Source organism: Meleagris gallopavo, chromosome 1 (genome assembly GCF_000146605.3).
Source record: "Meleagris gallopavo isolate NT-WF06-2002-E0010 breed Aviagen turkey brand Nicholas breeding stock chromosome 1, Turkey_5.1, whole genome shotgun sequence".
In the NCBI taxonomy this organism is placed as follows: domain Eukaryota; kingdom Metazoa; phylum Chordata; class Aves; order Galliformes; family Phasianidae; genus Meleagris; species Meleagris gallopavo.
In genome coordinates, this window is record NC_015011.2 from 19731927 (window position 1) to 19745458 (window position 13532).

At 40.0% G+C, this 13532-nt stretch overlaps 1 protein-coding gene across 2 annotated transcripts in view; it reads right to left on the reverse strand.

Moving 5' to 3' along the window:
• PLXNB2 (plexin B2) overlaps positions 1-13532 on the reverse strand; it is a 237336-nt gene that overhangs the window by 47287 nt on the left and 176517 nt on the right. For both annotated transcript variants that reach the window (XM_010706204.2, XM_010706211.3), the window contains 6 exons: positions 13278-13380; positions 12711-12812; positions 8044-8136; positions 6799-6880; positions 2335-2507; positions 1470-1618 (listed from right to left, as the gene is read on the reverse strand). In XM_010706204.2, coding sequence (XP_010704506.1) covers positions 1470-1618; positions 2335-2507; positions 6799-6880; positions 8044-8136; positions 12711-12812; positions 13278-13380 — 702 coding nt within the window. The remainder of the gene's footprint in view (positions 1-1469; positions 1619-2334; positions 2508-6798; positions 6881-8043; positions 8137-12710; positions 12813-13277; positions 13381-13532) is intronic.

Below are 13532 nucleotides of genomic sequence, written 5' to 3' on the forward strand. Positions count from 1 at the left end.
TGAAATCTCTTAGCCATTTTCAATATCTCTTTCAAAACATGCCACAGAAATAGCAAAAAGTTATTGTACTACACTTCAAAATAATCAAGGGGAGAGAAAGCTAAGGTTTCAAATGCAATTTTAAACGTTGAAAGTGAATGAAAGAAAAAAAATCACACTGCTTAAAACTGCTAATAACATGAGGACTCCATGTTATTCCATTACTCCAAAAGTAATGTCTCCTGTTTTACTATGTGATGTCGTAGGCAGATGTTGGTGGTACGGCAGTAGAGGTTGAACCTTCCCACCAATATTCCATTACATGTTGTTGCCATGTGACAGATGGCAGAAGAGGGGCAGTCTGACAAATGGTGTCTGACACGGAAGTGTGTGTGAAGCAAAGGTTCTGAATTCCTCCATGTAGAAAAAATGGCACCCGTTGACATTCACTGTTGCTTGTTGAATGATTAGAGAGACCAAACAGAGGGTGTGAGCACAGTGAGTGATAAGTGGTGCATTTCAGCAGTGGTCACAACTGTGGTCACCTCCACTGCTGCAGATTTTTACGAATGCAGCATGCAAGCTTTTATTCACTGCTGGTGAAAACGCACAGCTAGTGGTGGTGACTATGTTGGAAAATAGTGTTTTGTATCTCAGGATTATCTTTATCAAGTAGTGTTATTGTGCTTTTCATATCTGTTGTAGTTTCCATGGAAATAAATAGGAGGCATTACTTTTGGAATGACCTACATATTACTACTGAACTTTTATGCTATGCTTTCAATCAGCTACTATCAAAAGGGTATTTCCCTCTTGAAATTAGATGCTTGATATAATCTGCAGTATGCATCTACACACCTAGAAGAACTTAGTCACCTTGTTTTTACTTTTTGGCACTGCTTAAGAGTCTGACAAGTAATCTACAAAGCATCTACCAACCTGCTTAGGCAACTCAGCACCCATAGACTTGTTCGCTGTGATGAAACTGAGTCATCTAAAGTTAACCCAAACCTCAAGGCTCCCTCCCTGCCCTCAGGAGAGAACCTCTGTGGCTGGACTGTTATGAAAAGAATTAAGCTTCCTCTTGCTTTGCTGACTTTCCCATTGGCTGTTCTGTGGTTGAGACTTCCCAACAATTTTAATGACTAGATGCACACCTATCATGCCTTTAATTTAAATGCTCATAAATAGTTTTGAAACATCTGCAGTAATAGTTTATGAAAGCTTTCCAAACAAAAAAAAAAAGTCAATGAATCAGAAGCAGGAGGGTAACACGCTATCATAAATTTGTTGCTGTACTGGAATCTGCAACAATTTCAAGTAATAACTTTGACATGTTACTATGAAACACTGCACTTGTACTGTACCAGTTCTATCTATTATTGGTGATTTCTAATAATTACAGTAATGTCATCTTCTTGTGAGGATGCACAGAAGTTCATTTTTAAATTTTTTTGCCTAAAATGTTGTGCAAAATATACAGTGATTACCTTGTGGAAACAGAGTAGAATTCCTCCTTGAAAATACATTCCTTGTCTGCCACCGTTATATTTTTTACATCTTCTGCTTTTATTCCCAAATTAGATCCCATTATGGTCAAAAGAATTCCACCATCCAGTGGTCCAGTCTTTGGCTCAATCTGTGTTTACATGAGGGAAAGTAAATAAATAAATATTTCAGTGACCATACACCATAAGCAAGTCTGAGCACAGGCAGGTGGCTGCTGCTGACTGCTGTCTAGTCCAGCTCCAGAAACACCTGCTCCATTTTCCAATATTTCATATTACTATATGACTATACTATAAGACTGGATCCTTCATCCATGGCCATCCCTTTGCACTCAGTGCGTAAATAAAGTAGCTGAAAAGGACTCGGCAGCGTCTGTAGCTGTTTCCAGATATTTTGTTCAAACTTAACCTAACAAAAGTTTTGAATGAAATATCCCCATTATGACTCAGCATCTGCTGTATCATGGCATTTTGTGATGGCTGGGATATGTTCTTATCAAACGGTGTGTGTGGATTTCAATGTACTGATGCCACTGTCACGGTAATTTAGATGTGCTCAGTTGAAGTACCTAGAATGTTTTCTAGGGAACGATGCCCAGAAACACAGCATTTGGCTTGTTACTGAAAAAGCAACTGTTGGAAGTAAAGGAGAGTATATTGCTTCTTGCTTTGGCTGCTGGTTCACCAAGTGGAACAAAGCTCACTACGGGCTGTACATCTGGACTCTCCAACTTCTCACATTCAAGTTTTACAGCCTCAGGGTGCATCGGGTTTCAGTAAAAGTTTGCTTAGATGCTTTCTGATGAAAAACAATGCACTGCTAAGGAGGAAAAAAAAGCAATCTTACGCGAGTAATTTCTGGATAAGGACACGTGGTGGTGGGAGGAGCACGACACAGCTTCTCATACACACACTTGCTTGGCTTGCCATCCTCTTCACACCAGACACACTTGTAGTCTTCATGGGCAGCAAGACACAAACTGCAGTCACTGCGTCCATAGGAGCAATTGTACAGGGTCACTGAAATAGAGATGGTAAATGTACTTAGACACTACCCTAAAAAAAATGCTATGTACAAGCCCTCCATTGCTTAGCTCAGTCCTGTGAAGAAGGTGCACACTGTGAATGCTGCTGGAAGAAAACCTTGTTTATTGCTGGACAGAAAACCCTCACAACTACCCATATGCAGAGTACAAAGTACATGATAAAGAAGAACCCAAACAGTTTTGGTCACTCAGGCTTTGTCAAAACACTTAAGCACAAAATCTTTTCTTTGAGCATCCTCAGTGAATCTGGCTATATAGCAGCTCAAAGACCAGCTCCAAAGGCAGGTCCTGATGGAGCACCAGCAGCCAGAGATTGAAGGCCACAAACTCCCATGGTGTCACTGGGACAGACACAGCTGGCATAGGACCCAGACAGTTGTGTATTTATAGGAAGAGATCCACCCTTGTTAGCTGTTTCCAGGACATATGGGCCTTTCCAAAATCATCATGAAAGCCTCAATGAAATAGAAGGTCAGCACTTAATGAAACATCATCCTTTCTCCTAGTTATACCTCCCTTCTTCTCCATTGTCTTGCTTTTGCCTCTCTTTGCCTGGAGTTGCTACTCTGACACATGCCTTATTCCTTCTGCAGTGGGCTTTAATCCCAGTTCTTCTGAACCAGGAGATCAGGTCCGACAGTCGTGTACTGGCGAACCAAGCACCAGCTGCCCCAGACAATAAGCTTATTTTGGCACCTGTCCATCTCTAATATGATGCAGTCACTGAACAAAAGCAGTTTTTCCAAATGGATGCAAAGATTTGAGATGTAGCTGGTGGTTCAGCACCATAAGGAAAGCCTGGCTTTGCGAAAAAACATTTGGAGATGCGCTTGAGAGCTAGCCCAGAAGAAACAGACTGAAGAGATGCCACACATTTCTCTGGGGAAAGCATGCATGTGGCACAGATTATTCAGAGCGTGAGTGCTGTGCTTCCCTGGGCAGGTGAGCTGGTTATCACAAAGAGGGGAGCTTCTTGATCTCTTCTTTTATGCTTTCCCTTCATCCCTGCTTATCCCATCCTTGCTTATGCCTACCCTTCGGCTGCCCTATTTTTCTGGCCATACAGCTTCACCCTCTGTCACCAAGGCTCTGGCACCTGTTGAGTCTTTTTGTAAATCAGCTTAACCTAGCAGAGGAGCAGAAAACTATCCAGGTTTCCTCCTGTGCTCTTTCAAGTGTTAAATGTGTGCACAGATGGGAGTGGGGAGTACATGACAGAGAATCAGCATCTCCCCTTCCCAGTGGCCATTAGCTGTTTAAGCTCATTAAGTCTCAAGAAATGGTACCCTTAGTGACATTGGTTTTTTCCCCAAGGAGGACCATCCTTAAAGATGCAGTAAACAAACTGACATAGATAGAGGAGACCAGTGGGCAGGAGAGACTGGGATAATCCCTTGGAGATTGCATGTGGTAAAAGCCTTCAGAGATGTCCATTTAAAGAAGGCTTCTACTCTCAGAGTAGCAGGACTCCAGAAAGGACACCAGCAAACCCACCCTCCAGTCACTGATGTTTCAATGCGTGTGATGTCCTCCTAGATAACAGCAGAAGCAGCAGCAGCTTTTAACATCTAATTCCAAGAGGCTGCCATGTCAGATTCCTACTGAAATGAAGAAGTAAAATGAGAATGGTGGTTTTCCATTATTTTCCAGCAGAGTCCTTATTCCCACTGCTAGGTCTGAACAATTATTACAGATATCTAAAATATCACTGCAGTCTCTCTACCATTTGTATGAGAGCATGCAACCTCATAAGGGCAGTCTTTCTCTAAATGCTGCATATTAAAAAAAAAACAAACAAACAACAACTGTGTTCAGTCTCACAGCTGTAGTCTCTATTAGAATAACATATTTTTATTCTTTCCATTACAATGAAGAGTTAATGCAACAATGAAGGCTGCTTTTAACCCTTCTTATATCTAATCTGCCTATTCACTTGATATCAAGCAGCTCCGCCAGGACGCACTCAGATGAGACATCCTTGGATGTGTATGCAAAGACTTTGACATTAGCAACAATGAACTGATGAGAAAAAGCATGCATTTGATTCAGCCCCTCTCTTGAATTTACAAGGAAAGGTTGAGTGCAAAGTAGGAGCAGCACCATTTGCTTCATACGTTGAGTGCATCAGTGTGGAATCAATGCATTAACAAATAGAAGCCAGGCAAGAATTTTCAATGATTAGTGTTAACTCTTCACTCTATATGTTGGATGTGAAGATAGTGCTGAGGAAAAGCACCAGACTGACAGCTCTACTATGTTGACTATGTGCTACTGACAGAAGAAACAGCACAGTCAGCAGCAAGGAAGTTTCCTCATGGCCAGGCACCAGCTTGCTTCCTTCATGCAGCCCTCAGAAAGGCTGCTACAGCATAGGAACTTGAGCAGCTAATATTGTCAAACAAATCTCTTCTTCCCCATGCCTTCTTAAACCCCACATTATCCACCCACACCAATGCACGGCCACCTGGCAGAGCAGGACAGTACGCCTACAGCATCACTTTGTTGTCTTTCTTTGGCTGGAGAGAGATTTTTTGTCCCATCCTCCTGTAAACAATGTTAGTGCTGCAGTGTCTTGACATCCCTCACATCCCATTGCATAAATGCATCCGAAAAAGCTATGGCCTTAAAGCATTAAACATCCCCTTGTTCACTGATCAGCTCATTAAATGTACCAGCAGCAAGCCACTCATTAGATTCAGACTCTTATCCATCACCTTGAGATACCAGCTGTGAAATCATTGATAAAAAGGACAAAGGATAAAAGAGCTATATTGGATTTCGTACTGTTCAGCACCCCTGACTGCACAAGATGTAAAAGCGCTGTCGTAACTTAGTATTCGCTAAGTGTCATACAAAGGAAGGTGCTTTGACTGGCAGGTTCAAAGGTGCTTCTCAGCAGCGATCATATACCCAAAGTCAATTCTTTTCAAGACGCATAAAAAATACGATGCTCTGGATTTCATCCGGCCAGGAAATTTTAAAGCAAGAGAGAAGTTGGATACAAAAATCTTTCATAATAAAAAGAGATGAGACATTTGTTGATAATTTTTCAATTCCTCTCATGCAAGGATTCTATATTTTGATTTGAATGATAACTTTCCTTAATAATTTAGCTACTGCCTTTATTCTGTGGTTTTGTTTTCCTTTTTTCCCAGACTGGGAAAAAGATGTTGGGAACATTTGGTCAAAATTCCACAATTTTAAACACCACAGCCTTTAGAATGGAAATGAAGACACTGAGACTGCAGCATGACTTCCCCATAATGTGCATCCCAGGTCTTCTTTTAAGTGTTTTCATCACTGCACACAAAGCCATAGGGAAAATCTGAAAACATACTTCTTTGCTGCCAACGTGACAGTGGATCAATTTAAATATTGTTCAGATGGAAAAACATGGTCTTCAGATTTAATCTGTAGAGAAAATTACTTGGGGAGTAGTGTTAGTTTTCCCAATGCTGACTCCTCACACAACTAGTAATAAGAGTGTTGCCTCGCTGTTTTTCCAAGATCATGCCCTAAAACATTGGTCCAAAGACATGCCAGGCAGGTCCCAGCAGGCACTGCTCCACTGATTTTAATGGAGCATTCTCACCTCAGCTCCAGACTAAACCCACAGACATAACTGCTGTAGGTTGAAAGAAGTAAAAATAAAGTAATAAGCAATCTATATCAGAGACCAAGTCTTTATTTGTGCTATATACTAAATAAACTTTTTTTGTTGTTGCCATAGAAATAAATGAATAAAGAAATGAGATGGAAGCACACGGAGTGTTTATGTGCCTTGCCGACTGCCAGCAGACACAAAGGCTGCCGAGTCTGCTGCTCAGGAGCTGAGACAGCTGCAGGTGCAGACTTCAGGTGAAGTCCAGATGAGTGGCAGTAAGGAAAATCGTCCCTCTGTTAATGGAGGGAGAAAGTTCATTGCAGCTTTTGGAGGCTGGGGGAGGAAAATGGCTGTTTAGAAAACAAACCACTAAAATATGCTTGAACCGTGAAGTTTTGCTTAGGATTGTCTTTCAGAGCAACTTCAAACTTGAGAATCCTGGCAACATCTTTAAAATGGCCTTTAATATATAAAACACTGATATTTAATTCATGACTTCATGAATTCATGAATTTAGTATTAATAACTTTTGATCTGTCAGATTTGATTATTTCACCACTAAAACCTGGAAATGTAACATTCTTATCCACAAATCCAAAACTATAAAAAGATTCCTGTTTACTGTAATTAACCACCCCCAACCCCCATATTTTGTACTTACCCATCAGTTTGCTGTCAATCTTAACCTTGTTTGCTCTTATGGATAACTTAAGTTTTAAGGTTTCATTTGCACTATAGGAGAACTGAAAAAGATGATATTATGGAGATATTAATTTTGCAAAGCAAATTTCATACCTTCTGAGATGCTTAATAGTCAGAGCAGCGAAGGTTTAAGAAGCTATCCAAAACCATATGGTCTTTTTTTTTCACCTTGGCCCAATATATTTATAGAAAAATGTTTTAATGAGCCTAATCCTTCACATTCAGAATTTTCAAGTACCAAGGGAGAGCAATATCTGAATGCCTAGTTTTCATTAATTTAATTTACACTGGGTTATAGGTATCCTAGCAGCAAGGGTACTGTTCGGTGTCAGTAAATATAGCTGCGGACCCTGCTGAGTTCTCCCTTCCCACACCATCTGGTCCCATTATTTCTGTGGCCACGGCAGGCTTGCACCACACAGAGAGGAAACCTCTTGCATCTTTTGCAGTGCAGCCCCCTCATTATAGCCAAGGCACATGGTTTACATGCTCCAAGACACGGGCTTCTGCTGAGGCTGAAAGACAGCAGCAATAACAACAGGTGGGAGAGAAAAACAGCAAAGAAAATATGACTACATAAAAGAAATTATTTGTGCTCGACTCAAATGCTGCGTAAATGTTAATTAGTTCTCAAAACCACTCTCTCAGCAAGCTGATAAGGTTAAAGTCGGCGTCACATTTGTGAGTTTAGCTTTGAACTCAGTAGACTTTTTTTGAATGCTATTTTCTTTCTCTGTAAAATAAACCAGAGAGAAAGATGCATGGACATTAAGTAAGCCAAACAACGGCATACTGCTACCATTCCATTTTTTACAGATGTAAAATCTGTGCTATGGGAAAGATAATTAATTGGTGTGTGGAGAGGGAAAGCTCTGAAATTCTCATCTTTTATCTCAATGGTTTCACCAGATTGCATTAAAAGTGGAGAATAAAAGAATAATGGCCCCAGATTCCTCCAGGGGCGATACAATGAATCCATCAATACAGAAATACAACAAAATGATCCAGGACTTTAAGGGGAGACCCTGGGAACTCTGAGCCAAAGCTCCTGTTTTTGGCTGCTACTACCAAAGGAGAATCTCCAACACTGATGAATTTCTCTTCTGAGGGAAAACACTGCAACATACTTCAAGACACACACATACTGAAACAGGTCTACGAAAACAGCATATATTTGGTAAGCAAATCACATTTTTGCATTTACCTCTTTACTCATGAATGAAAATCCTCCTTCCTCGGCTACCTCAACAGGAGCTTCAAATTCAAATTGGCTGTTTCCAACCACAAATATTTCATCCTGTGGAAGAGAAAAGTTCAGCTTTCAGTTTTTACAGCTTCACCAAGTGCAGTAACATACTACCAGGCAATATATTGTCCAGCACTGGAAGTAATAAAATCAAATGGAAAAAGCTAACCAGTTAAAGTCATCACCTGAAAGCCAAGCTAGCTAAAAGTCCAGCCAGTGCAATATGCTGCCATCTGCACCCCTCCAGCATTCCCTTAAGGTGCAAGCATGGAGAGGTTCAAATCAAGCAACAACATATCTAGCACTCGCTTTCAGAGAGCATGAAGAAAAAGCCAAGACACGTGAAAGCTGGATGGCTTCACACATCAGATGTGTCATTAGTGGAACTGCTTGAGTTCTGCCCTTTAAGGTTTTCTCTGTGGGATTACAGGCATAGGAGGAAGGCAAGAATTAGACAGCAAATGGGAACGAAAATCCCTCAGACTTTGCTGGCTTTGTTTCTATTGCTTCACCAAGACTCTAGCTGTGTTCTCACAAGACAGTCTTTGATGGTAGCACCAGTTTAAGAGTATTCATGCCTCCTACAAGCTTTCTTCTCGTCTCTTCACCCTGTATCTCAAAAAAGCCATTGATTCCTGCCCCTAAGCTGCAGCACCTAAGCAGCACACACAAATCTCAGCAGCGCAGTTCTCAAACAAGGGACTGAGCCAACTAAAAAGCAAACCATGGCACTGCTCCTGTGCTGGGTCAGCCTCCCATCCTGGCTCACAGCACAGCTGCCTGTATAGCTTTGCCAGAATAACCACATTATATATAAGAAACAAATGGCAAGGATGTTTTTAGAAAGTGTTGTTGGTGAAGACCAACAGAGACCACAGGAATACAAGACCACCTTCATCCCTAATGCTTTTTAGGCCCCACTTTCAGTCACATCTCAGAGTACTTCAAAAAAATACTCAGTAACTTGATCTCTCTTTCCTGCTCTGAGGGTTACTAAATCTGCTACTGATGTCATCAAAACCTTGTATATGAGGATAATAAATATATCTTTAATGCTGCATCACTGGGAGCTCACAGATCAGATTTGTCTAGGTAGTGCAGTGGAAGCCCCTTTTATTCCGCCTTCGGTGTGACATGTTGGGCAGTGGACAGAAGAGCCCATCAAGGTTTGGGACTGAGGAATAACATGTGCTCAGCTAGCCAAAGGGCCTGCCTCCAATCTCTCAGAGGTTTATGTACAGAGGGATACAGACCTTTTACTTCTTCCTTCTCAGAACCTGCATACAGAAAACAAGCTGCTGAGCTCACAAAGATCTTTTCTGCAATTTTTAGAGCCCATTCTCTTTCACATCCTCCAAGCGTTAAATCACCTTACAAACATCTTTTTTGAAGAATGATGCCCCACTGTCCCTGTTTTACATTTCAAAAGTGGTCAAATTCTGCTGCTGCTGCTGCGGAAGCTTTCCTGCATGTTTAACAGGTTGTGTTGGGAGAGGATCGGACCTCGGTGTGCGTGATGGCTGCCACCTGGAGAGAACTGAAATTGAGCTGCCATGCTGGTCTCTACAGCAGAAGGCCCAGAGCTCTACTCAGCAGTCTGGGTGTAGAAGAGATAACATAACAAACACCAATAAGTGATTTATACATCAGACACTCATGAGAAAGACAAATCCAAATGGGAAGTTACTTATAACTAAAATCTTGGTGGGCTACTGTGTTTATCTTGTTGCTGGTACATCTATCTCTCCCACCATGCCAATCTTCCAAGGATTCAGCTGGAGAATGTCTCTCAGAAGTTGCAAGCAATAAACTGATCAGTGTTAAACTTCCCTTCAGTGCCTTTCTCAGCCGCTTGCTCTGAATGTGGCTACTCCCAAGAGCAAAAGGACAGATTGGATTTACTTCTGCTTCCTACTGGAATTCTTTTAGAGGAAGGAGGGTCAGAAAAATAGTCAACAGCTTCTCATCTTTTAGTCTATTTGCTTCCAGCAAAGACTCTCACAAGGAGATTTATTTATTGTAGTATAAGTGTTACCAAGTTAAGAGGATTATACAAAAACTGTGGACTTATTCTTCTACCCTGACCTTAACCACCAATCTGCATTCATGGAGATGCTTAGATAAATGATGCTGCCTAGTGCACTTAGTCATTATTAGTATAATAATATACTGTGGCTGTGCATGCTCTTTTAAGCAAAGCACAGATTAAACTAAGATAATAGAGCTAGTTGTTCAAAGTAAAAACAGAACATTTATTTTTGCTGATCACCATTTTCTAAGCAAAAATGTAGGCAAATAAAATAAGAAAAATGGATATATACCAATATTCTAACCAATAAAGTTCTTAAATGGGTTCATGGCTGTGTGACTGCCACCTGTAATGCCCAGGACATCCTATGACAAAATTATTCTGTGTGAGAAGCCACATTCTAATTTGTACTTGGGCTGAGGGCCAATGTCTAAGAGATCTGTCCATATGTTTCTTCTGAGCCACCCTGTCTTCCATGAGAAGTTACCCCATGTTGAGTGTAGGTTATGCCATTACTCAAAATAACTTTCAGTAATCAAACTTACTGCTTCAGGTAGTATGACTGCATAGGAATGAGTGCCTCCATAATTACAACTATTTCATTTATTTGTGTATTTTCACATGTTCTTAGAGCTTTGTGCATACAGACCTAAAGCACTGTGTGTGCCTTTTTAACTTCTGGCACTGAAGGAATTACAATTCTGCCGTAAAAATGCACCTCTGTACTGGGATACACGAGCTACCCCATGACAGAGAAGGTGTTTTCATTAACCTCTCACCTAAGAAGAACTATTCTGACATCACTTGACACGCATTTTTCTTCACTGTCTCTCCAAACTAGGGCCTATGCATTCATCTGACTTCTTAGAGAGACTTGAATTCCATACAAGCCTTTTCGGATCCCAGTTAAATAAATGCATGCTGGTCTGTTCTGTAGGCAAACTGTTAAATATTGCTACACTATGACAAAGCATTCAAAGCCACTCTGTGTGTTTGGCTTTGTTAACCGTAATTGATACCACTAAAAAAAGGGAGGAGGCTTTTTTTCCCGCTTTTCTCTACTAGCAGTAGTTCAGAAAGATTGAGGTGTTTATTCACAGAATGATAAACAAGGTGAATGAGATTAGCATAGAAGGTTCCTTCTGCTGTTTCGCTTCCTTGGAGGAAAAGAGTCTTCTAAAAGGTAAATTTGGTACATCTAGATTCTGCATCTGCCCTGAATTTGTTCTTAAGAGAGAATGGACTCTTCCACTTATGTGAAGGGATCAGAGAAAGCTTTCCCTCTTCTGCAGAAACCAGTTTGTCAGCTCCTCACAGTGCTTAACAACAGAACCTGGAGTGAATTTTCTACAGTGTTTCCATTTTTTATTTAAATACTGCAGCAAAGTCTTGTGTCTCACTTCTTCCAAGCAGCCTGAGTCAGGTCAGATTCATTTCACCCAGTCAGACATCCTGCCAGTGACCAGTGCCAGCCATCACAGAAAACAGATAAAATCCACTTTTTTTTTTTCCCCTTTACATTTATTTTAATATCTTTGGGCAAAAATATTTACTTTTGAACATATGATTGTATAACATCTTATACAAACATGGTTTTGATATGACTGTAGCATTTATGGTTTGCCTTCTAACTTTCTCTGACCACACTTCTTATATTGCTATCATACTTCTGACCTGTTTACCTTTTTCCTTCCCTTGGCAGGCATAGCAGAAGTGATGGAAGGATTTTGTAAGCTATTCAGCACTTAAATTTGGCAAGGTAAAAAGAAAAAAGTCAAAAAGCATGAGTCTTCTTTAGCTGAACGATGGCTTATGGTTTAAGTAATTGATACAAGGCAACAAATCTACCATTAATTGTATTTAAACAGAGAAACAAACAGCAGAAACTAAGAACAATACTTGAGCTATCACCAAAAGAAGTTTTTAAGCCTTGCTTTTATCAGACAAATGCTAACTTCTATGTATTCAGCATACCCAGGTGATAAAACAATTAAAATCTCAGAGTCATACTAGCTGCTTGGCTTTGCAATTGACTTTCTGGAAGGAGGTACTAAGAAAGAGAAATCTTTGCTACACTTGGACAATACCTGCTCGTTTGCTTTGATGGTTAAAAAATAATAACAAAAGATGGTTTTCTCCAAACTAAAAATCATGCAATTTCTGTGTTGTTTTTTTTCTGTTTGTTTAAAAAGTGAAGAGAGAATTAAGCACACCAAGTAGAGCTATTTTAGAATACCAAAAAGCAAGCATTTAATTAGGAAGCAATATGAAAAAAAGCAGACTTCTTAAAATTCCTCTCATTAGTTGAAAAATAATTCTCAAGGCGTTTCAGGAGGTCCACTTTATGTTCTTTAAAATAAAATTCATATATACTATTTACAATATTTTGCCTTGTTGTGATTCTGTTTTTGTGGGACTCCACATTTAGAGACAGTAACCAACGTTATGTCAAATTTAATGTGTAGCTCTTTTCCTTCTTTAACAAGAATTATGAGCAAGAACACCCAGGAAAGCAGAACCTAATGCCTGAAGAGTGGGTGTGGCTGGAATTAAAGTAGAATACAAATGACAGCTAGCTTTGAATTAATCCGCTTACCTGATAATAAGCTAGATGTCTTCCCTCAAAATGCACTGTTGTTCGGTACTCCATAGGTATTATTGATGGGTTAGGGTTCAGAAACTGTGGGCATTCTTCTTCCTGGGGAGATAAACATTTTATCCATTATTCAAAACAAAAGTCTTATCACAACAAGCTCCAATGGCCTTCGGACAATGGGATGATTGTTCTAAATAACTTTGTGCTTAAAATACAGTGACAGATTTGATTACACCCTTTCAAATTAGACATGCTAAAAATGACTACAGCATATGTCAAAGCCGTGGGTGATTATCTTTCCCAGCCTTGAAATCTTGTTCCTCCCATTGAAGCAAAGTAAAAGGAACAAAAATATCCTTTCAGGAGTTATTCAGTCACAATGCCCCTCCTCAATCACACCCTTAAATTCCCACCCCCACACTGTCACTAAAAAAAAATCTTACACTTCTGGAGTTAACTTTAGACTCACTTTTAGATCCTATTTCAGCCAATGGATGTGAGAGAAAAAGCAAAGAATATATTGAAGTTTTCTAATAAAAGCCCAATAATTTTATTTTTAAACATTACCATATTTTGTTTGATCACATCCTGTGCTGAAGAAGACTCTTCACAGATATATTTCTTCCAGTCCCACTGGCAATTCCATCTATTGCTTGCACAAGAATAGCATCTACAAATATAACATGATAGTCATGACAAACTGTCAGGCTTCTTCCCCCACTGACAAAAAAAGTAAATTAAATTCCATCTTTACTCATGGAGAGTAGATCAATCTGCTACAGTGTCCTTACTATATTAAGCTGAAAAATTTATACTAAGAAC